This window comes from Lathamus discolor, chromosome Z, assembly GCF_037157495.1.
Source record: "Lathamus discolor isolate bLatDis1 chromosome Z, bLatDis1.hap1, whole genome shotgun sequence".
Classification (NCBI taxonomy): domain Eukaryota; kingdom Metazoa; phylum Chordata; class Aves; order Psittaciformes; family Psittacidae; genus Lathamus; species Lathamus discolor.
The window spans coordinates 75,405,936-75,430,743 of NC_088909.1; the positions used below are offsets into that span (position 1 = coordinate 75,405,936).

A 24,808-nucleotide genomic window follows, 5' to 3' on the forward strand; every position below is an offset into this window, starting at 1 on the left:
TTTTCACTCACTGGTATCAGCCTGGCTTCCTATGAGGACACACACCCTTAAATATACCACAGCTAACACCACCCTTTCCAAGCAAGTGAGGCACCTATGTGTTTGGCTCTGGTTTTATGCTGCATGTGCAATTTTTTTTACATAATATACAATTACACTGCATGGCTTCATATCGTATAATTCAAATGATGATACAGTTAAGATTAGTGCAACAGTAACAGGAGTACAGAGAATTTTCTTTGGGATCTGCAAAAGACAGGGATTAAAAGTTACTGTCCTGGAAAAAAGGTAAGTGGTTTATTATTAACATTCCATCCTCCATCTTCATGCAATTCCGGACCTTTAGTTTCAATTTCCAACTACTTAATTGTATGAAAGTATGTAGGACATGAGCCACAGAGTGAATACCAGAGGCTTCCTCAGATCATGACCACAAAACTTCACCCGTATTTGGCCACAGTCCTGACAGAGCATGTTTCCTGCAGTCCTGCCAAAGCTCAAGTATTCTTCACTATCTGGTACGCCCCCCAGACAGCAGCTGTAGCATTCAACCACCACAGCAACACTTATTGCACTAACTTTTTGTGAGGAAAAAGTAAAAATGGACTAAGTACCTCTTGGTGAGTTCACCAAGTTTGTTTCTTTTATATTCTGATCCACAAGCATGCCACTTGCATAAGCTAGAAGACTTCTGTAGTAAAAAAGATGATGTAGAGAGACTACAAGCATTCTTTTACACTCTTAAGACTATTCCACAGCTTTTTAAAACTTTCATTTATATACCATTAGGGGACAAAAGCTGAGGAATAAAACCACTGGCAATTCCCTCTTTAAATGGAAATCTGTCAAGAAATATGTATGACATGCATAACTGTATGCAACATACTGAACTGTAAAGTACTAACTTTGGTAACAACAGAGAAAAAAAAGAAAAAAGTTACTGTTTTCAGATGTTTGAAACACAAACAACAGCTTTTTTCTTGTAAATAACTGTGCACTGGGTAAATTCTTTTTGCATTTGGTTTTGTTCTTGAGTAAGTTTAGACTGCATCAGGACACGTCACTCACTTTAGGAGGAAAAAAAAAAAAAAAAGTCTTCTTGTAACTGTTCTTTTACTTTGAGCTACGAAGTACTTGGTGGCCTTCTTCCTGAAACTCTGCAAGACCTGAACACAAAATCACATCTGTCTAGCCCACGCATGTTTTAGGAAATTAGTCTGATCAATTCTCCTGCTGATTTAATCCTGCTGAGCATTTAAGATTGCTTTTTAACTAAATCGAGTTAAATTTAGGTATAACATACGAGAATTGAGTCCCATCAGAACAAACCAATGACTAAAGAAAGAAAAAAACAAAACACATAAAAACAACAACAACAACAACAACAAACAAACAAACAAAACCAAAAACATTTCAGATAGTGTTCTGGTTGTGTGCTTACAGGAATATCGAGTGAGAGGAATATTGAATGAGCACTTCATCTCTGACCTTGGCCAGACACTTTAAAATGTGGATTAGCAAGGTTTTAATCTACATCTTGAAGACCCAGACACCACATTCTGGTCTGCTGAAGAGTCCTTCCCGAAACTTCAAAAGGGTTTGAGTCAGAGTCAGATCTGAACCTTCTTAGAAGTAATAAAATTTAGACTTCATTTAAGCTGCATGTTAGAGTCGAGTCAAAATCTCCCAACTGTCCTGTGAGCATCTGGCTTTTTGGGGACACAGTTGAACAATGCTATCAATCTATTGTGAGTCACTGTCCTACTTTTCAGAAGTTACTAACACAGAAGTGGAACCTTATAATGACTTCTTACTACTGAAGAGAAGCTAAACACGTCTACCCTCCAGGCAGCCTCTTTCTGCCTCGCCTTTCAGTGGACAGCTCACCGACTCATACACAGCTGCCACAGTACAGTGGGATTCAGGGGCAGTTTTGCTCTGTCTCTCTGTTACCCTGTATGGAACCTCAGTTATTCATCCAGACATACCTGTAACTCCTAGCATTTTGCAAGCTTCTGTACCACTGCTGATCAGCTCAGTACAATCAGAAGGATACCCATCCCCCTGTGTAGCTGGCTTTAAAACACACTTGCTGTCTTCAAGAAACTTGTTTATCCTGAGCTTTTTCTCCTTTTGTTTTTGGTTCTTGCACAGTGACATCAGACACAAAGAAAGCAGACAGTTCCCCCCATTAGACCCTCAAAATTCTCCAATGGCACAGACCAGCCACCACCCAGACGCCTTTGGTAGGAAAATACAAGAAAAAACCATCAGGTTAGCAATGTACATCTTGCACTAATTACTTGCTCTGTATGTGCAGCACCCCCCACGGTACACACTCCAGTGAGTGAAGCCGGACACCTTTCTTCCACTGGATGTTAGTAGTTGAAGAAACAGCTTGAAAGGGAAAGACAGCTCTGGATGGAATTTGGGAGAAAAGACCATTTTAAAGCAAAGAGGCAAGGCAGAAGCACCAGCTCCTCATTTATGGACACCTCAGACACTACAGAACAGAAAACAGACTGGATGTTGGCAGGGTTTGCTCCTGTACATGTTTTGCATGGAAAGGCAAACTACCAGGAAGTCCAATGCATTATCTCACTCTGGTCAATCTCTCTGCCACTGCAATTCTTTACATCAACAGGATGTAAGGAGCACTGCACCCTTTCCAAGATATGTGGTACAGGGCAATCCAGCTCTGCTCCTGGGCTACGTTTTGTCAAGTTCTCACCATCAGCTGAGAGGTACTGGTGTGGCACGAGGGCTCAGGGATGAACCATGGCTTGCTGGAACAACATTTGTCCTTTTCCCTCTCTTTCCTTTCTTTAGCTAGTTTCTCAAACAGATATCTCTTCTTCTCCAAGTACATATCTGCCTTCATCCTGCAAACTCAGGGCAAGCTTTGCCTTCTTTGAGCCAAAGCTATATGGATGAACCCCAGTTTTGCTTCCAAACATGCCCTGGGTTCAGCAGTAGCAGTCATTTTTCTCGTTCTTAGTGGCTGGTACAGTGCTGTGGTTTCAGCCTGGGAACAATGCTGATAACACCGATGTTTTTAGTTGTTCCTAAGTAATGTTTACTCTGACCAAGGACTTCCTGAGTCTCATGCTCTGCCAGGGAGGAAGGGAAGTCAGGAAGAAGCAGAAACAGGACACCTGACCCAAACTAACCAAAAGGGGTATTCCATACCACAGCACATCATGCCCAGTATATAGAATCATAGAATCATAGAATAGTTAGGGTTGGAAAGGACCTCAAGATCATGTAGTTCCAACCCCTCTGCCATAGGCAGGGACACCTCACACTAAACCATCCCACACAAGGCTTCATCCAACCTGGCCTTGAACACTGCCAGGGATGGAGCATTCACAACATCCCTGGGCAACCGATTCCAGTGTCTCACCACCCTCACAGGAAAGAATTTCCTCCTTATATCCAATCTAAACTTCCCCTGTTTAAGTTTTAACCTGTTACCCCTTGTCCTGTCACTGGGAACAGTTACCTGGAAGGGCTAGATTGCTGCTAGGGTCAGGCTGGGTATTGATCAGCAGCTGGTGAGCAGTTGTATTCTCTTTCCCTTGCTATTTCCCTCATCATCATTATTATTGGTGGTAGCAGTGGTGGTTTGTGTTATACCTTAGTTACTGGGCTGGTCTCATCTCCACCCACAGGAGTTACATTCTTTCGATTTTCCTCCCCATCCCTGGGGGAGCAGGGGGAAGAAGAAAGGTGGGGGGAGGAGTAGGCAAGTGGCTGCATGGTTCTGAGTTACCAGCTGGGCTTAAACCACGACAGTTCTTTGTGGCGCCCAACATGGGGCACAAAGGGCTGACATAACAACAGATCTGACCAGAGTGTGTCTAATTATATTTGTGATAAGCATTTATTGTTCTGGATTAATAGTCACTTGTCGCAATGCTGATTTATTGGCTCTCAAAGCTGTTCCTCTTGATCTTCAAGTTTCAGCATGTCATACCTTACTTACAGCTGGTATTTGCTGTGTTAGTGTTTATTGGCTGGGGGTCTTGGGCTAAGGTTCTTGTTTCATTGTACTTTATGGTAATGACTTGTAATACAATAAACTCACTGATCATGAAACTGATCTGGCTTGCGTTCCCAGTGTGGTCACCACCTCTATACTTTGGGAGGTATATAACAGAAGTGTTTAGCAATTACGCATCTTTTTTCCCTCCTCATGTGGTCAACCTATGAAAGAGACATTCCCGTACGCTCCCAGCTCCCCCCCCCCCCCCAGACTATTTACAGCATCATTTGAGAGTTCTGAAGGTTTTGAATGGCCTTTGGGTACCCTTGAGACCTGCCTACTGATTGTGATGGGGATCACCATGTTGGCACACATACAGAGTGTTTTTTACCCACAATCATTTCATCTGATCTCAAAAGTTAAGAAGAGTCAGGTTTGGGTCTGGTCTAGGGTTAGACTACGATACAGGAGGACCAAGAGATTTTCCCTGAGGCTGGACAGTCACGAGAGGCAGAGTGTGTGGGCTAGTATGGGCAAGTATCTAGGCCAGTGGGACCCTTCAGTGCTTTGGAACTTCACTGCTGCACAAGCGCAAAATTAGGAAAAACTAGTAAAACACTTACATGAGGTGTATTGTCATCCTGGTCATACCAGAGAGGGAGAAATCATGGCAACATGCTTGGGCTTGGCCTGTGCTTACAAAGCCCTGTTCAAAGCTATCCAGCACCTTCAGAGGGAAAAAGATGTCTCTTGATCTGATGGTAAAGCAACAGACAATGCAGCTACTCTAACTGCAAGCACAGCAACTGCACCAACCCCAGTGACAAGTACAGCAGCTACTCACACTCTGACTACAACAGACAATGCAGCTCCTCCAACTCCAAGCACAGCAACTGCACCAACCCCAGTGACAAGTACAGCAGCTACTCAAACCCTGACAGCAATAGACAGCGCAGCTGCTGGCACTACTCAACGCACAAGCACAGTAGCTGCACCAACCCTGACCACAGATTCTGCAGCCACTCCAACCACAGCAATAATCACTGCAGCTAAACCAGAGGAGCAGTTCGTGCCAATATTGACTGCCCCTGTACACAAGGGGAAAAGCAAACAAGAAGCACAAAAAGCAACCTGTACAGTGAAGAAAGATGAAGAACCAACGCACTTACTACACGGGACAGCATCTAAACAAGAGCTATTATTATGTAGATCAGAGAAAGAGGAAGAAGAAGAGGTGACTTCTCAACCCTGGACCTCAACTGAGCTATGGAATATGCAAAAAGATTTCATTCATCAACCAGGGGAGCACATCATCACCTGATTACTCTGATGCTGGTACAATGGGGCCGACGGTCACAAACTAGAAGGTAGGGAAGCCAAGCAGGGGGGATCACTTGCTAGAGAAGGGGGAATTGACAAAGCAACTGCAAAAGAGAAAAAGTTCCTCAGCCCTTGGAGGCGGCTCTTGGCAGCTGTGAAAGACAAGTTTCCGTACAAGGACAATGTTATGAAGCCTACCTCAGCTCTGGAGGAACGGGTGCATGAAGAGGAGAACAAAGGTCAAGGATGATCATCCCATGAAAGCTGTGGCTTCAGTCTCTGGTAAGCAGGCTCCAGACAAAGTGGAAGAGCTGATTTTACTCCAGCTCCTGTGATAAAGAAGACTAATCGCTTTCTACAAGATGTAAGTGACCAATGTTGTGATCACTATTAGAGGGGCCCTGCCTCCAGCCAGATGGAGGTAGGGGACAATCGGATTTACCAGACTGTGTGGATCAGATGGCCTGGCACATCAGTCCCACAGAAGCGTAAGGCTCTAGTAGATATTGATGCACAGTGTACCCTGATGCCATCGAGCTGTCAAGGGGTGGAACCCATTTATATTTCTGGAGTGACAGGAAGATCCCAAGAGTTGACTGTACTGGAGGCTGAAATCAGCCTGACTGCAAGGAAGTGGCAAAAGCAGCCCCCTGTGACTGGTCCAGAGGCTCCATGCACCCTTGGCATAGACTACCTCAGGAGAGGGTACTTCAAAACCCCAAAAGGGTACCGATGGGTTTTGGTATTGCTGCTTTGGAGACAGAGGAAATTAAGCAGCTGTCCACCTTGCCTGGTCTCTCAGAAGATCCTTCTGTTGTGGGGTTGCTGAAGGTCGAAGAACAAGTGCCAATCGTGACAACAACAGTGCACTGGTGGCAATATCACACCAACCAAGACTCCCTGATTCCTGTCCATAGGCTGATTCGCAGACTGGAAAGCAAAGGGGTGATCAGTAGGACCCACTAACCCTTTAATAGCCCCATATGGCCAGTGCAAAAGTCTAATGCAGAGTGGAGACTAATAGTAGGCTATCGTGGCCTGAATGAAGTCACACCACCATTGAGTGCTGCCATACTGGCCATGCCAGAACTTCAGTATGAATTAGAGTCAAAGGCAGCCAAGTGGTATGCCACAACTGATACTGCCAATGCATTTTTCTCAATTCCTTTGGCAGCAGAGTGCAGGCCACAGTTTGCTTTTACCTGGAGGGGTGTCCAGTTCACTTGGAACTGACTGCCCCAGGGGTGGAAGCACAGCCCTACCATTTGCCATGGACTGATCCAGACTGTGACGGAACAGGGGCAAGCTCCAGAACACCTGCAATACATTGATGACATTATTGTGTGGGGCAATACAGTGGAACAAGTCTTTGAGAAAGGGAGGAAAATAATCCAAATCCTGCTGAAAGCCGGTTTTGCCATAAAATGGAGTAAGGTCAAGGGACCTGCACAGGAGATTCAATTTTTTGGAATAAAATGGCAAGATGGACGTTGCCAGATCCCCACAGATGTGATCAACAAGATAACAGCAATGTCTCCACCAACTAATAAGAAAGAAACACAAGCTTCCTTGGGTGCTGTGGGGTTCTGGAGAATGCACATCCCAAATTACACTTCGATTGTAAGCCCTCTCTATTGTGTGACCTGGAAGAAGAATTAAATTTTAAATGGGGCCCTGAGCAACAACAAGCCTTTGAGCAAATTAAACGCGAGATAGTTCATGCAGTGGCCCTTGGACAAGTCCGGACGGGGCCAGATGTAAAAAATGTACTGTACAGTGCAGCTGGGGAGAATGGTCCTACCTGGAGCCTCTGGCAGAAAGCTCCAGGGGAGACTCCAGGTCGACTCCTCGGCTTTTGGAGTCAGGGATACAGAGATCTAAGGCCTGCCATACCCCAACTGAAAAAGAGATACTGGCAGCCTATGAAGGGGTTCGAGCTGCTTCAGAAGTGATTGGCACTGAAGCACAGCTCCTCCTGGCACCCTGGTTGCCCGTGCTGGGCTGAATGTTCAAAGGCAGGGTCTCCTCTACACATCATGCAGCCAACACTACATGGAGTAAGTGGGCTGCACTAATTACACAATGAGTTCGAATAGGAAATCCCAGTCGTCCAGGCATTCTAGAATTCACCACGGACTGGCCAGAGGGCAAAGATTTTGGAATGTCACTAGAGGAGGAAGTGATGCGTGCTGAAGAGGCCCTGAAAGTGAAAAGCAATATGCCTTGTTTACTGATAGGTCCTGCCGTATTGTGGGAAAGCATCAGAGATGGAAGGCAGCTGTATGGAGTGTATGGATGGTGGCAAATGCCCTGTGGGGGTGGTCGCAGTAATGAAAGCAGAGCAACTGGCAACGCAGAGGTAAACCCATCTGGGCTGCTGCACTGTGGCAAGATATCGCTGCCCGGGTGCAGAACCTGGTGGTGAAGGTACGCCATGTAGATGCCCATGTACCCAAGAGTTGGGCCACTGAGGAACACCAGAACAACCAACAAGTGGATAAAGCTGCTAAGATTGAAGTGGCTCAGATGGACTTATATTGGCAACATAAGGGTGAATTATTTTTGTCAAGGTGGGCCCATGACACTTCAGGGCATCAGGGCAGAGATGCAACATACAGATGGGCCCATGATCGAGGGGTGGACTTAACAATGGACACTATTGCCCAGGTTATTCACAAGTGTGAAACATGTGCTGCAATTAAGCAAGCTAAAAGGTTAAAGCCTCTTTGGTATGGAGGATGATGGCTGAAGTATAAATATGGGGAGGCCTGGCAGATCGATTATACCACACTCCCACCAACCTGCCAAGGCAAGCGCCATGTGCTTGCCATGGTGGAAGCAACCACCGTATGGCTGGAAACATACACTGTGCTCCACGCCACTGTTCAGAACACTGTCCTGGGCCTTGAGAAACAAATCTTGTGGTAACGTGGCACCCCAGAGAGAACTGAGTCAGACAATGGGACTCATTTCCAGAATAACCTTATAGACATTTGGGCCAAAGAGCATGGCATTGAGTGGGTATACCACATCCCGTACCATGCACCAGCCTCTGTGAAAATCAAACGGTACAATGGGCTGTTAAAAACTACACTGAGAGCAATGGGTGGTGGCACTTTCAAACAGCAGAATACACGTTTACCAAAAGGCACCTGTTTGGTCAACTCCAGAGGATCTGCCAACAGGGCTGGCCCTGCGCACTCAGAACTTTTACATACTGTAGAAGGGGGCAAAGTTCCTGTGGTGCACATAAAGAATTTGCTGGGAAGACAGTCTGGGTTCTTCCTGCTTCAGGTAAAGGCAAACCCACCCTTGGGACTGCTTTTGTTCAGGGACCCGGACATACTTTGTGGGTAATGCAAAAAGACGGGAAGTGTACCTGAAGCGGATTTGATTTTAGGGGAAAACAGCCAATGAACTCAACTGTATGCTGTTGCCTGCTATGCAGCACTTTACAGCCCACCAACTAGATGTCTTCAGGTCACCAGCGACTGGCCCTGACTTCCCCCCAACCAACATTCCAACAAAGAACGAACTTTGATGAAACCAGACAAGCTCAGCAGTGATCAGACGAGTTCTGCAGTATCATCAGCAGGCAACAGTCCAACACGGCACACAGCCTCTCCTGCTCTGAAAGACTGTTACAAGAGACAGAGCCCGACACCATGGACTGGATGAACTCAGCAGCTTCATGGGAATCCGTCCATGCACTAAGGAATAATCTCTCTTTTTGTGTGTGTGTGGACTTGTGTATATATACATATATATATATGAAACAAGAGTGACGGTATATTGAAAAATGTGGGATCCGAGCATGACGTGAATGGCATGGAATAAGGGGTGGATATTGTCCTGGGTTCAGCAGTAGCAATCATTTTTTCTCCTTCTCAGTAGCTGGTGCAGTGCTGTGGTTTTGACTTTCGGCCTAGGAACAGCACTGATAACACCAATGTTTTTAATTGTTCCTAAGTAATGTTTACTCTGACAAAGGACTTTTTGAGTCTCATTCTCTGCCAGGGAGGAGAGGAAGCCAGGAGGAAGCAGAGACAGGACACCTGACCCAAACTAGCCAAAGAGGTATTCCATACCACAGCACATCATGCCTGGTATATAAACTGGGGGCAGTTACCCAGAAGAGCTAGATTGCTGCTCAGGTCTGGCTGGGTATCGGTCGGCAGGTGGTGAGTAGTTGTATTCTCTTCCCTTGTTATTTCCCTTATCGTTATTGTTATTGGTGGTAGCAGCAGTGATTTGTGTTATACCTTAGTTACTGGGCTGTTCTTATCTCAACCTGTGGGAGTTACATTCTTTTGATTCTCCTCACCATCCCTTCGGCAGCGGGGGGACGAAGAAGGGGGGAAGTGGCTGCCTGGTTCCGAGTTACCACGACAAAACACTTCGGTGTTTTTTTTCTTGACCCATCACTGCCCTGGTGACACCTGTGGAAACGGGTACTGGATGCCGGCAATCCAGCACCAGAAGTTCTCCATCCGGGCACCACAGGGGCCTGCTGCATGCTATTTACCGAACAGCTCGTCATGAGCCCTCTCTAAACCTCCCGATTTAATACCTACAACACCAAATCGCTCTTTTTCTTTCATTTTAGGCGTACCAGGGACTGGAGAATGAAGAAGTAGGCAGCGACAGAAGGGCATTCTACAGTCCCATGAAAGCCCAGTGTGACGGACTTTTCAGGCAGCAGGATTGCGCCGGACTTCAGAGATACCTCCCGTCCGCCCACCCGCCCGCCCTCCGCTCCGGAACCGGGGCTGCGCTGAGCGCGGCGGGCGCCAGTGCCCTACCGGCAGAGCGCCCTGCCGGGCCGCCGAGCCCTCTTCTCCGCCCCCTGGCCCCAAGGCTGCCGCCGCTCCCGCACCCCCTGACAAGTGCCGTTGCCGCCACGCACCGTGTTGTAGAACTCGGCTATGGCGGGCACGATGGTGTAGTTGTCCTCGCACCAGTCCACCTCCGAGCTACCAGCCCGCAGCTGATCCCACCACAGCTGCGCGCCCATGACGGCAGTCCGCCCGCCTGGCGCTCCGGCTCCCCCACGGCTGAGCTCCGAGTCGGACAGCCCCACCTCCTCACACCCCGCCTCTCGGCACGCCCCCGGCCTGCGCGAGGGCCGCGGCTCGGCGGGCTGGTCCGCTGCGTGTCGCGGTGCCTACTGGACAGCCGGGGCTGCGAAAGGCGGTCCTGCCGGGTCTGGGATGTGCGTATGCGCGACGGGACCCTCGCGAGTGAGGGCCTCTTGCCCCGCGCCCGGCCGGCACAGCGGCCGCTGTCCGCGGGAGCGCGGCCCGTCGCGCCGCCCTGAGGGGCAGCACAGCCCGGCGGGAGCCGCGCAAGCACCGGGACTTCCGCCAGCGCCCGCGCTGCACGTGCTGACCGATGGCACCTCCACTTCAGCGGCCGGTGCTTCCCTCCCGCGGGAGCGCTCGCCGGCGCTCTAGTGTTCTCACTCCAGCCGCAAGAGCGCGTCCTCCACCCGAACGAAACAGCACTAATCCTGCCGGAGCCCGCCCGCCGCGCCGCGCCGCGCCGCTCCGCTCCGCTCCGCTCCTCAGCGCGGGACCGCGGCGCCCGGCCGCACTACCGCGCACGGGTGCGGAGGGCACTGGGGCGTGCCTCCCGCGGAGGCGCAGGGCAGGGGCCGACCCCGCCGCCACGCCCCTCTGCCGGCGAAGCCTCGACCGTCATTGGGCAGCCTGGTCACGCCCTGCTCAGGCTGAGCCGTTCTCGCGAGAGTTGGCGGGTGTATGTGAGAGGTGCGAGCGGAAGTAAGGCCCTTTTCAGTGGTGGCGCGGATCGGCGAGGATGAAGGTAGGTCTGCGTTGTGGCTGGTTGGGGTTCGGGTTCTTCCGCGGCGCAGATGCCTCCGGTGTTATGTGTGGGGCCGCTGGCGGGGGATGATGGTCCCTGCTGGCGGGGCTGGTTCGCCGCTGCGGGGCGGATGGGAGCGGATTGTCGGTGGTGTGACATGGCGGCCGCGCGGGCCCTGTTCTATCAGTGGGGCTTCTGGCATCTGGCCGGGTTCCGGTGGCGGTCGGTGCTGCCGACAAGACTTTCTCGTAGTGGCAGGTCTGCGCTGTTGGTGCTGGTGCCTAGCAGGGAGGCGCGGTGTGCGCTGGAGCTATGCCTGCGCCGGGCACAGGCCCTGCTCGAGATGAGAGTGCCAGAAGGCGTCCCCGAGGCTGTGTGCTTTGCAGCGGCCCCTGAAAGATATAAGTAAGGAACCACCACGAGTGGCGCACCCCTTAGGTTTCTTACTCAGTTTTCTGATGCAGCGTATGTTGCTGTATACTTGCAGAAGAGGAAACTAGTTTCTGTTGCTGCGGTAAAGCCAGTTTTACTGTATGACCGAAGAAGTAATACCGTCCAGTGTGCCCAAGGACAGACCTGCCTGGCTGTCTTGAACATGATAGTGACAAGTTATGGCTAGTAAACATTCATGTAAGCAGTTGGGGAATTTCAGCTTTGAAATGCTAAGGTGAACCTGGCAGAAAAATGCTAATTTTTTTCTAAAATGTTTCATGAGATGCTTTGCTCAAATGTGGGTTTGTTTTTTCTTTTTGTTCCTTCTACTAGCTGAACATCTCTTTCCCAGCCACTGGCTGCCAGAAACTCATTGAAGTGGATGATGAGCGCAAGCTGAGAACATTCTATGAGAAGCGGATGGCTACAGAGGTTGCGGCTGATTCTCTTGGCGAGGAGTGGAAGGTAAGCATAGAAGGATGTGTTGGATCTGTCTGTATTTGAGAACCTTAAATCACAAATTTTCACCAGAATGCAGTTGTTTCAGTAGGGAGTTTGTGTGGTGTACATTAGCAAGTATGATGAAAGTTTTTCTTGGTATATATACTGAATTTGGTGATGGGACTAGCTTGTTCTTTTACTTCGATTTGTCTAAATGTTGTTGAGGTTTTCTTTTAAGTGTTGTGATTAGAATTACTTGCTGCTTCTTGCAGTGATTTTTTTGTTCTTTAAGTGCTGTCTTGGTATTCTGAGCAAATTAAATTCGTAGGATTAAAACTGCTGATCCCTTCTTTACTGAACAAGTTTAAAATTGTCTTAATTGAGTGTTCATACGGACAGTTCAGCTGAATTCAGGTAAGTTGATGTTTTGTACTGCCACCTCCACAAAGAAGGCAATAAAAGCTTTGCTTCTCATTTTCCCATATATCCCTACTCGAGATACTCGCATTTTATGCAGATTTCTGGTGTGTGGCAACAGGCTTTGGTTAGGTTTAGGATTAAAGAAGCTAGATAATAATGGGCAAGCTTCGATCTGGTGCACCTTAGACTATGATTGGATAGGAGTTTTAATTTTTTGTATGTTTTTGTAGATAAGTAGAATAAATGTAAAGTATGGTATGCAAAAGTTTTTTTACGTATCTCTTGGGGCAGTGTTGGTTAAAGAAGTTGTTTCTGTCAGCAGTAACAGTTCTTTTTCCTGAATAAATAACAGGGCACAGTGTGCTGTTTTTAACAGGATCTTGTTATACAACTTCTTGAATTAAGATGAATGTGTGGGCTACTACTGAGTATGTTTCTGTGTTTTCATAGGGCTATGTCGTCCGAATCAGTGGTGGCAACGACAAACAAGGCTTCCCCATGAAGCAAGGTGTCCTGACTCATGGACGTGTCCGCCTTCTGCTCAGCAAGGGCCACTCCTGCTATCGCCCAAGAAGAACTGGAGAGAGAAAACGCAAATCTGTCCGTGGTTGCATCGTTGATGCCAACTTGAGTGTTCTGAACTTGGTCATTGTGAAAAAGGGTAAGAGTTTAGATGAAGAAAGCAGTAGGTAGAAGCAGGCATCTTGAAGCAGTCTGCTTGCTAGTGGTTTTGGAGGTGTGTAGAAAGCAAATGGAGTCCCCACTTTAGAGTGTGAATGTAGCTTGAAATTCGCTGTGGACATTACATTTGTGTAATTTTAAAACTGGTCACTGCAGCACTTCTATTGCTGTCAGCAATCTGATTGCATTAAATTGGCAAAAGTGTACCACAGGGTGGTGCTATTAGTAGGTGAACCCGAAGGAGCATCTAGTATTATCTTGAATTTTTATGAATTTTAAACTTATAATTGAAATTCATTAATGAAGCAGGTGTTCAGTAGATGCAGAATTGTCACATTTAAACTTACGTTCTCAAAGGTGAAAAGGATATTCCTGGGCTGACAGACACCACTGTGCCCCGTCGCCTTGGTCCCAAGAGGGCTAGCAAAATCCGCAAGCTGTTCAACCTTTCGAAGGAGGATGATGTTCGCCAGTATGTTGTAAGGAAGCCTCTAAACAAAGAAGGTAACTCAAATTTTGCAACTCTTTGGTTTCATGGCATCGTCTGTAGAGAAGTGTCCAGCCTATTGCATTGAATGAAGTACACTATAGCAGTAGATGCAGGAGTTGTAACTTCTGGATAAGAAGAGTGAGTTTGCTTTGGTTTTTCTACACCTCTCTGCCCTTTCTGTCTACTTCGGCACAGTTTGTTTTTAAATATTGGATAAAATCTGGAGGAGTGTTTGCTCCAAATACTCATTTGGTACTAAGAATAATAAAATAATTGCTATTAAGAGAAAGTAAAATGAGGTGGAATGTTTGTGGAAGAATTTTTGTAAGTGGAGGATAAAAGCAGTTGTAGAAAAGATAATAAGATTTTTTTTTTCTCCCCCCATTACTTATGGCAGATTCTGAAATAAGCTTTTATTGGGAGGATACTATGTTGCTTACTCTACTTACCTTGCAGTTCTTTGCATTTGGCTTCTTTGCATTTCATCAGGGAACAGAAAGGGTGAGGACAATAAGCAGAAGGGACATGATAAAGCTTGGGCACAGTGAAAGCTTGTTGGGTAAAAAGCTGCTATTTTCTGTGTCAGAGGAACTGTTCTGTCCATCCCAATCACGTTCTTTAATGGACATCATACAGCTGTTTGTGACTAGTAGAAGTCAGGCAGCACTGAATAGTGAAATTTTACATAAGGGTGTCATAGTGCATTTTGTTTGCTCATTATGGGCTGTGTAGTTCTGTTTTAGAGATACATGTGTCAAGCCTATGTAGACCTGCAGAGAGCTTTTTAAAACTGAAAACGTAGTGGTTTGATCTGAAAGCTACATGATGAGTTTCCATATTCTTAACCATTCTTAGTCTGGGGGAGGGAATTAAAGACAGGCTTGCCGAGAAGCTAGGAATTTTCACAAAAAATGTGGGAAATTGGGGATGTATTAATGCTTCGTTGCTCATAACAAATAACGTTCAGACTATATTTTATAATCCATCATTTTTCCTGAAGATTTAACTGTATAAGCTGCTATAATATGTAGCACACCAAATACTGTTTGCATAACAGTAAATGGAACTCAGTCACAAGTATGTTAGATGAGACCTTTTTGGAAAATAATCTGCTGATCTGCAATGCTTTTTTAGGCAAGAAACCCAGAACCAAGGCTCCTAAGATCCAGCGACTGGTGACTCCTCGAGTTCTGCAGCACAAGCGCAGACGTATTGCCCTGAAGAAGCAGCGTACCCAGAAGAATAAGGAGGAGGCGGCAGAATATGCAAAGCTCTTGGCCAGGCGAATGAAGGTTCGTTTGCTCTTACAACTCAAATATATGGGATACCTCACAGAAACAAGGGATTTGATAAAGTTGATTGTTCACTTAGAGCTGCTTTGTACCTAGGGCATTTTGAATACGAATGCCTGAATGTGAGTATAAACATTGCTGGCCAAATGTTGTTTGAGCATTTTTCCCAGTCCAAGAACAGTAGAAATTTTACGCACCAGTTAATTTAATTGAGAGTTTATTTTGAAGAAAAAAGGCTGAGCAGTTAGAGCCTGTGAAGGTAAGTTTTGCAGTAGCTATTTGAGTGATTGCATGGAGAAACAGGATCCAGCAGTTGACTTGGACGGAAGAAAATTTGGCAAGAAGCTGTTTGTTTGGATGAGTTTGCTCTTGCACCAAAAACCACAGCAGCTGGCAAAGCAATGTTGTTGGAATATTTGGCACAGCACTTGTGTGTTTTCACAACTTCTAGATGGAAACTGAGAGTAGATAGATCTCTAGTATGCTGCTCTGCATTAGTATTTCTACTGTGCTTTTGGGTACTAGTCCATATTTAGACATGGGTCTGTACAAGTTTGTATACCCGTAGAATTCTGAACTGTGAAGAGGGGAAACTCTTTTGCTTCATTGACTTAAGGAATCCATTGTGGTAGCTTCCTTCAAGTTGCATTTTTCCTTCATTATTTTAAGCACTTCATGTTTTGAAGCACTTAAGTACTAAGACATTAAACATAATTTAATTCATACTGCTTTGTTTTTCAGGAAGCCAAGGAGAAACGCCAGGAACAGATTGCGAAGAGACGCCGGCTTTCTTCATTGAGAGCTTCTACATCTAAGTCTGAGTCAAGTCAGAAGTAAAGATGTACATGATACTGAAAATAAACCCTTTTGTGGTTAACCTTCAGTATGAGGCTTTCCAGTGCGTATTATTACTGGCTGTCTCTTAAATATTTAGACTGAGTGTAAGGGTGGTAAAACATAAAGCCTGCAAGTGATTTTTGGTAGAATTAAGTCAGTCACTAGAACAGACTCCCCAGGAAGTGGTCACAAGCACCAAGCCTGTCGAGAGTTCAGGGAGTGTCTGTATAATGCTTTGTCATACGGTTTAGTTTTAGGTAGTCCTGCAAGGAATAGGGAGTTGGGTTTGATAGAATCAGCCAGGTTGGAAAAGACATTTTAAGGTCATCTGGTCCAGCCATTACCCCAGCACTACCAAGTCCACCACTAAACCATGTCACTGAGGACCTCATTTATTGAGTTTCAACACTTCCAGGGACTCCAGTGCTTCCCTGGGCAGCCTGTTTGAATGCTTGATCGACCTCTAAGGTGAAGAAATTTTTCCTAATAGCCATTCTAAATCTCCTCTGGTGCAGCTTGAGACAGTTAACCTCTTGTCACTTCTTACTTGGGAAAAGAGACCAGGCACCTTGCTCGTCTTCTTTACAGGTAGTTGGAGAGAGAGGCAAGATTCCCCCTGGCCCTGCTGGTTACACTACTGCTGATACAGGCTAGGATGCTGTTGACCTTGGCTGCCTTGGCACAAGCTGGCTCATGTTCAGCTCCATCAGTTAGCATCCCCAGGTCCCTTTCTGCAGAGTAGCTTTCCGGCTGCTCTTGCCAATGTCTATAGCATTGCATGATCCATATGGGTCCTTTCCAACTCAAAATATTTTCATAGAATCATAGAAGGGCTTGGGTTGCAAGGGACCTTAAAGCTCATCTGGTTCCAAACCCCTTCTAGTCAGTGGCACTTTCTACTAGACCACCTCAAACCCAACCCAGCCTGACACTGAACACTGCCAGAAGTGGGCATCCATAGCTTCTGTGGGCAACTTGTTCCGGTGTCTCACCACCCTCATAGTGAAGAATTTATTTCTAATACGTAATCCAAATTACCCTCTTTCAGATTAAGCCATTACCCTTTGTCCTATCCCTACGTGCCCTTGTAAAAGGTCATGGATGAATCAAATCACATATACACATGGAACTGTTGGGGTTGGAAGAGACTTCTGGAGATCATTCCCCTGCTAAAGCAGGTTCACCTAGAGCAGGTTGCACAGGATTGTGTGCAGGCAGGTTTTGAATATTTTCCAAGAAGGAGAGTCTGCAATTTTTGGGCAGCCTGTCCTAGTGCCCTGCCATCCTCAAATTTTCATCATAGATGGAAGCTCTTGTGTTAGAGTTTGTGCCTGTTGCCCTTATCCTGTTGCTGGGCACCACTGCAAAGAGTCTGGCCCCATGCTCTAGGCACTGCCCCTGAAGATATGTGTGCATTGGTAAGATCCCCTCTCAGTTGTCTTCTGTAGGCTGAACAGGCACAGCCCTCAACCTCTCCTCATCAGAGAGATGTTCCATTGTTGCTGTAGCCCTTCACTCCAGTAGTTCCTCGTCTTGTACTGAGGAGCCCAGATCTGGACACAGAAGGCAGAGCAGTGTGGGAGGATCACATCCTGCAACCTGCTGGCAGTGCTTTTCCTAGTGGGACCTCCGAATATCTATAGCCTTGGCCACAAGGGCACATGGCTTGCTCATTCACAACTTGTCCACCATGACCCCCAGGTTCTCTCCCACAGAGCTACCTTCCAGCAGGTCAACCTCTAACTTGTGCATGAGATTCTCTCTTCCCTGGTGCAGGATCCTGCCCTTTGTTGAATCTTCATTAGGTTCCTTTCCACCCAGCTCTAGCCTGTCCCGGTATTGCTGAATGGCAGTGCAGCTTTCTGGTATATCAATCATCAGTTCCCATTCTGTATTGCCAGCAAACTTGCTGAGGGTACACTGTCCCTTCAACCAGATCAGTGCCGCGTAAGTTCAGTTCAGCAAGACTAGACTGGGTCCAGACCTCTGTGGTACAATGCTGGCCTACAGTTTCCTGCGTCCTCCATGTCCCTTTTGAAGGCTGGAGTGACACCTCTCCAGATTGCCATGACATTTAAAGGAAGATGATGGAGTGGCTTTGCAGTCACAGCAGCCAGCACCCTCAGCACCCATGGGTGCATTCTGTTGATGGGTGTCAAGTTTGTCTTTATTTCCCACCCACCCTGTCATGTATTCAGACATGCGGATGAGATTCTCCCTCTTCCCAGCCCACAGTTTTTCTCCTTTACAAAGTTTGTCTTTACAGAGCTGGGGAGAACTACCTCTAACAAGTAATATGAGGGTAGCTCTGAGTACATGAAGGGTCCAGGCTTCCATAAGCTAGCTCCTGCTATCACCTTCTACCATCACATTCCCCCAGGTTAAGTTTCCCCACCTGATTTTGGCACAGGAGCAAACAGTTCCCTCCCGACTAAAGCTTTAAACCAATCCTGTGTTCATGCTTCTTTAGGGATACCTCAAATGCAAGTTTTTGTTGCTGTCTGTCTGTTACACCCTTCCTCCTCCAGTCTCCCCTCTCATATGCCACATTAAAAGCGGCAAATTAGGAAGGCAGTGTAGTAGTTTTAGCAGGTGTCATTCCTAAAAAGACCACAGTGACAAAAGCATCCAGAGGAAAACAAGCAAAGTCATTGTGATGCTGACAAGACTGAGTAAGTCCAAAAGACTGCTCATGAACTCGCTGCTTAAAAACAGTCCTGAGACGTGATTTATTATGAATCTTTCCCACAAACTACCAGTCTGTGCTATGCATATCAGTTTTTTCAGAGATATAGGTATTTAGGGTCTGGTATCCTTGTTTTTACTAACAGATTAATAAACTGGCTGCCACGCATGAGGGAGTGTGAAAGATACTCTGTTGTGAAGGCCTGAAGCATTTGACGGTAACTGTCAGTTTCTACTGCTTAAAAGTTCATCCCAGCCTCACCCTCCCCCCGACCCTGAAAAACAAACAAACAAAAAAATTAAAGTCTGGAATCCGTGTGTAAACCCGCAGGTCTGTTCTGAGGCAGGACGTCCGCCAGTGTCTCCTGAGAGCCAGGATGTGTCACTGAAAGCATCACTCTCTGTCCCCATTATAAAGCCACTGAGAGATCAGAACTCGTGGGTAGTGATCCATAAAGGTCAGCCACCAACCTGTTCCCACCCACCGGTCAATGGTGCTGTTCACGGGTGGAAGCTCTGTGGTCAGGAAGCCAGGGTCCGTGGCTTCCCTGCAAACAAGATCTTTATGGATTCTGCCTCCCTGAGCCTGGTTTTCAGTTCTTACCTCTGCTAGTTGTCAGGGCTTGCTTAAGGTGCCACACAGACATATTCTCACGACCCAGAGCACTGCAAGTGAATCCCATCTTTTCTCATCCTCTCCCCCTCAACTGACTCCTGTTCTTTTCCATTATTTAAAGTTGCTGGGATACTATGACACAATTCCCCAAAAAGGCATTTGAAAGGCTTTGCTTGTGCCCAGCTATAGGCTGAATTTGCATTTAAGATTAAATTCTGTCAAACAGGTAAGTTCCAATGGCAAAAAAGCTGAACAATTTTTACACAGGACGCATACATATTTTATTTTGGGAAATACATTAAAAATTGCTTCTTAGTCTAGGATATCTATACATAATTCAGAATATCCAGAGTGCCCTTTTAAGCTCAAGAAATATATGTCAAACGTACAAAAACATTAGAGAGAAACATTTGTTAATCAAAGCACAGTAAATGGATGCCATTTTTCAACAGTTCGAAACAGTTTCTAAAATAGTGCAAATTTTATTGCATTAAACTTCCCAGCTCACTTAATTCATAATTTCATCCTCATTACAATACAGTTTATTTTAAGCTCCTAAAAGGAGTTCAATGTGCTTCTAAAAAAACAGCAAACAATCCCTTTTATTTGCACCACTGACGCAGGCACTGAAAGACCATCCGTTTCTCTCCTCTTACACGTTACAGTATACACAGCACAGTGGAATACAAATCTAGAGTCCAATTCAACCATTCCGTTTCAAGACTTTAATAGTTGCAGGTGTGTGTGTGTGTGTGTGTGTTTTAAAAAGGTCCATAATGAACAGCTGATATACAGAAGGCATTTTAATGTTTTTATTAGTTAAAAGAAAAAAAACCCTTTTGTTGAAAATGTACAGTTACATGAATAAGATGACCTGCTTACCATTTAATCAAGTTATCTGCATTGAAATAATTGTTTAATTAGAAGTTTTAAAAGGATAAAACTATTGAGTGGATTCCTCAGTTACTTACATTTTAACAATTTCTTTTAAAAATATAATTTCTATGACCTAATTTAATATACACTTTGAAAATATCCCCTATGTTGCAGTTACTCAAGGAAAGCAGTAAACTCAATGAAAGGTATACTCTTCTAGCTGCAGCAATACAAAAAGCCATTAATTCACAGTTAAAATGGAATAAAAATCACTCATTCACAAGTGCAACATAGCTTGAGTTTAACCAATGTGAAATTCCACTAGGAACAAGGCTAAGTTACTTGCAAAACAAATTAATTTCATTTGAAACCATATACTAAATAAAATATTTTCCATTAAAATTGTATTGTCTAAACTGGAGTTATATAAAATGTGAAGACAGAATATGAGTAACACAGAGATGCTTCTAGTAACATGTAATAAAAGCTGGTACCTATTACTGTGCCAATACCACAGCCGCATCGGTCTCCTTTACCCACGAGGTTTTGGAAAGATATCTTGGTAATGTGGCAGAATATAATTTATAAACAAATCTTTGTCACTTAAGAATCCTGATTTAAAGCAAATCAAAACCTTTAAGACTCCATTTGATGTTTTAATTCGAAAAAAAAAACAGTTATTTTGATAAACTAGAACTATAGGTAACTTTTATAGCTGGGTGAAAGATGCAATCTTCTCAGCATAACTGACTGCAGTACAGTATCTTTAATGCAACAGTTCAAGGAAGCTTCTCTGTGATAATTATTATTCCAACACAAACTTTCCAAGTTTTGGGGCCTGAAATTCATTAACAGTTTATATCCATGTATGTAATGTTTGGTTTAAACCCTCGCTTTCTGCACACACTGCAGGCTTTGAAGTTACTACTGATCTGCAACCTTTTTCTTCATGTCAGAATTCCAAAATGCACAGAGAACACCATCGCCTGAGCACTGGCTTTGGAGCTACTACAAACAGTATGTGGAGGCAAGAGCTTCACAAGTGAGCAATATGCTTCTGTTTCTGCTTACACCAAGGGGAAAACAGAACCAAGATCAAGCTTATCCCTCCTTCAGAACACTTTGTACACCTCGTTCATGCATTATGGATTCAGATAAGTTTGGATTACTAGGAGTGGAGTGTCCACTAATTATGAGCATTCATAGGTAGCTAGGTCATTCCTATGTAGCCCAAGAAGTTCATGCTGTTTACTAGCAAAGAAGAACTTACTATGCCTTCAGAGCGCAATCTTCAGAAAGACAAAAGTGTAATGCACTCACAAAAAACATTTGTTTATTTTTGGCCAGATTTTTGACCATGCAAGTATTTAGCCATGCTATGCATTTTACACCCTGCCCTTCTCTTACGCACACTCACGGCTCTTTCAGCATTCAAATTAGGGAAGCCTACATCTCTGAAAGTTTCTGTAGGAAAACCTGCAGTCCCTCTCTGTTTGTAGTACACCCAAAAGTCAAAGGAAGAACAGGGAGTGCCATCACGTATTTGTAAGGAAAGAAAACAACTAGGAAAAAAATAGTCAGTTCTTAATTCTTTTCAAATTTTTGTGAACCTTTTCCCCCCCTTAGGTGAAAATTTAACAAACAAACTGCATTCAGAGATCTTCCTTTTCATCTGAACTACAGATTTTATTCAAGCACCAGCTGATTGGTTAGCTATTAAAACTAGGCATTAAAAAAAATCCATATTATAAAGAGTAAGCACTTTTGTCATTCTATATTAAAGAATTAATTACAGTAGGCAGATTCAAGATTTCAAGTAATTACATGCAGGACTTCTACCATTCTGAAATCCAGGTACATACACAAGGAATAGAAATTAATTTGTAGTGTATAGAAATGCCAGTATGAAGGAACGAATCAAAGCAAGTTCAATCCTGCAGTTGTCCTATTCCCTTCAGGCTTTAGTCTGTGGGGGTTTTTTGTTGTTGCTGTTGTGTTGGGGCAGGAGGGGCAGTTGTTGGTTTGGGTTTTGGTTTTTGTTTTGTTTAGTGTACATACCTGGGGAAAGTATAACATTTAGCACTAGATGCTATGACACAACCTGTTTTGCTGTTCCTACACCACTACTGCCCGAATAATCTGTATTTTCAGCTATGGATGGGAAGGTAGTTTTGAAATCAAAGTGATCTCTTACAGGATCCAGCTTATAATAATGTTATTTACAATGGTTTAAAACAATTTGGATGTCACCAATTACTTAAAACAGCACTCACTGCACAGATTTTCTTTGTAATTTAATGAGCCAGGAGAAGTTAAGGATAGCTAAAATTTGATTCTTTGCAAACTGCATCACATAATCATATGATCTCTCCATTTAACACTTAGAAACTGTCTTTGTATAGCTGTACATTTAAGATAAGTATAGAACAATACAGGAAAATTTGCTGGTTTGATTTGCATAAGAATTAAGTTGTTTAGATGAATGCTTCACACAGACTTTCACCTTGAAAGGATGGAACTGTGCGTGTCAATTATGGAATTGAAGAAGAGAGGAAAATATGAAGAATTAAGCTCTACACTTCCATTGCGATGCAGATCAGATACCTGCAAGCAACCATGCATAAACCCAAAGAATACAGGATGAAAAAAAACAAACCCAAACCCCAAACAAAAAACAAAGTCACCGTGTGCTTTCTTGCTTCTAATTGTTGAGAAAGCACAATGTTTTCATTAGGAAAGAATCTGTCCAGATAATATCCCCATATAAACTTTGGATCAGCACTTTTAGACAAAATACAAGGAAATCAGTCTATGACACAAATGTATTTTGTTATGAATAGTGCAAATCCTTTGCTGTAGCCTCATGAAAAGAGTTAGCTTTCCTGTTTCATGTAAAAGCTCTTGCAGACAGATCTTCATCCCTCATCATTTTAAGAGAGCACTATGAAGTAAATACATTCATACTGAGATGTGACTATAGTTTTAGCTATGCTCCTTTAACATGCTACAAACCTTACTTTTTCCCCCTGAATCTAGGGGTAATTTCACCAGAAAAGCCATACATTAAATTTCACAAAAAAAAAAAAAAACAATAAAAAATTGGAATCAACCTTATCCTATTCCTCAAGTAATAGAAACATTGAAATTGTTGATCAGCATCCAGGCTTTTGCCAAGACTATGACTACTAGAATCAGTTAGAATGTGAGGTGAGGAAGTGTCTTACCTACTAGAAGCAATCCAAAAGACGGATTCATCTTTCCAGATCATACACTCAAGCACTTCATTTGTGCTAGTATATACCTTGAAGACCATATTTATAAATACATTTGAATTGAAATATTGAATTTGGACTATCAGTGCAAAATAATTAACCCACAGGCTAGTATAAAACCATGGAAAAGGGTGATAGAAGAGTTCAAGGAAAAGATACCTTTTAAGCACACATGCATACAGTATTAGGGCGTAATTTTTCTTCAGACAGCATGTGTTTAACAAACCCTGTATGTATTCTAATGCCATTTTAAAGTTTCCTAAAAAAAGTTTTTAGAAAGCCATCCATTTCTGAGCTGCTTCATGTAGAAGCCCATCATTCTCTTGGAAAAAGCAGCAGCATGTTCTTAGGATCTTTAATGTGTCAGAGAATACAGAAAAACTGAGTGGTTTTTACAACTGCACACATACATTATGAAAATGTCAGCCAAAGATAATTTAGAATACTGGTACAAGGGTCAGGAAAAGGGTAGCAATTTTAGGTACTGTGATCTGACAAAAGCAACTGCATTGCAATTTCCATGCAAGGACTCAAGTATTTACATTCATTCATACATACATACTGCACACTAATAAAAAAATCCTTCTTTAGGAAAAGGCTATTTTGTAGTAGTAGTGAAGAGCCTAAGTATTCTGTGGCAGGAAAAGTAGTTCATTAAAATACATAAATATTGGTGGCTCTTAAGTCAGCAACTTAAGAGGCTGTTCTATCATCACCTTTTTGAACAACTTCATGTTGTGGGAGAAGGATCTGAGGAAGGACGAAAAGTATATACAGCGAAAAAAACAGATCAATCACTGAAACCAACTCACCCCATTAATATAGTTCAAAAACATTTAAACATACTTTACACTCTGTTTCGTGAGATGAAAGACAAAAATATATGATGTATCTCAAGGAAATTGCTTTGACAAATTGCTCAGTTATCACCCTTTGGGATTCAAAGTGTACACATTACCATGCTCCTGGTTTGTTCACCTCTACTTTTGTCACACTTCAGTTTAGCGCGTCTTCCTCATTTTTATATTAAAGGTGCTCCAAAGCACTTCCTGCAACACTCAACCCTGCTGCTTGGTGGAGCATCTATTTTGTGCATCTTTTCAAGAACGTCCTTTGGTAGATTTTTATGTGCAATTCTGTATTCACTATCAAAAACCTCTGAAACAGAAAAGCATAGTTGAAGTTATTGAAGAAACCCTGTAGAGCACCCACTATGTTCCTATAAAATCCTTTTGATGATTTTTATATAATAACAGCATTAATTATCTTAACTAGGCACTGATTTTTTTTTTTCCCCAAGTTCTCTCAGAGAACCTGAAATGTTTCTTCACATTGGAGCATCACAACACATCACAGTGGACACCCATTACTTCTATTCAGTTCAGTTTGCCTGTTCCCAGGGTATTTTCCCCTGTCATATCCCATAAGGAAGTCCCTTTGCCTGCATAGTACCAAATAAAAGGGTAGAGGAGATCAGTAAGGGGTGAGCAGTCAGGTGGCTAGATGACATACGTCTAACACGTAGGTCGGAGAAAGATGGACAAAACTGAGAACACGTTTTCAGACATAAGAAATTAAAGCTTCAAGCTAACAATTTTTGTTTAAAACAGCTGATTACTAGTTTCAAAGATAAAATTA

The 24,808-nt window shown here is 44.2% G+C and overlaps 3 protein-coding genes across 9 annotated transcripts in view; 1 reads left to right on the forward strand and 2 right to left on the reverse strand.

Annotated features, from left to right (window-relative positions):
* The window catches only part of ACER2 (alkaline ceramidase 2), a 60,734-nt gene extending 49,884 nt beyond the window's left edge, over nt 1–10,850 (reverse strand). For both annotated transcript variants that reach the window (XM_065664021.1, XM_065664019.1), the window contains exon 1: nt 10,212–10,850. In XM_065664021.1, coding sequence (XP_065520093.1) covers nt 10,212–10,319 — 108 coding nt within the window. In that variant the 5' untranslated portion in view covers nt 10,320–10,850. The remainder of the gene's footprint in view (nt 1–10,211) is intronic.
* Nucleotides 10,851–11,021: 171 nt separating this feature from the next.
* Nucleotides 11,022–15,767, forward strand: RPS6 (ribosomal protein S6). The gene is made up of 6 exons (XM_065664023.1): nt 11,022–11,128; nt 11,894–12,025; nt 12,872–13,082; nt 13,460–13,606; nt 14,727–14,884; nt 15,626–15,767. Exons 1-6 carry the CDS (start codon nt 11,123–11,125, stop codon nt 15,719–15,721), a joined length of 750 nt encoding a protein of 249 aa, XP_065520095.1. The 5' UTR covers nt 11,022–11,122; the 3' UTR covers nt 15,722–15,767.
* A 3,511-nt stretch (nt 15,768–19,278) lies between these two features.
* DENND4C (DENN domain containing 4C) overlaps nt 19,279–24,808 on the reverse strand; it is a 68,329-nt gene continuing 62,799 nt past the window's right edge. For all 6 annotated transcript variants that reach the window (XM_065661144.1, XM_065661145.1, XM_065661148.1 and 3 more), the window contains one exon: nt 19,279–24,328. In XM_065661144.1, the coding sequence (XP_065517216.1) occupies nt 24,192–24,328 (137 nt within the window). In that variant the 3' untranslated portion in view covers nt 19,279–24,191. The remainder of the gene's footprint in view (nt 24,329–24,808) is intronic.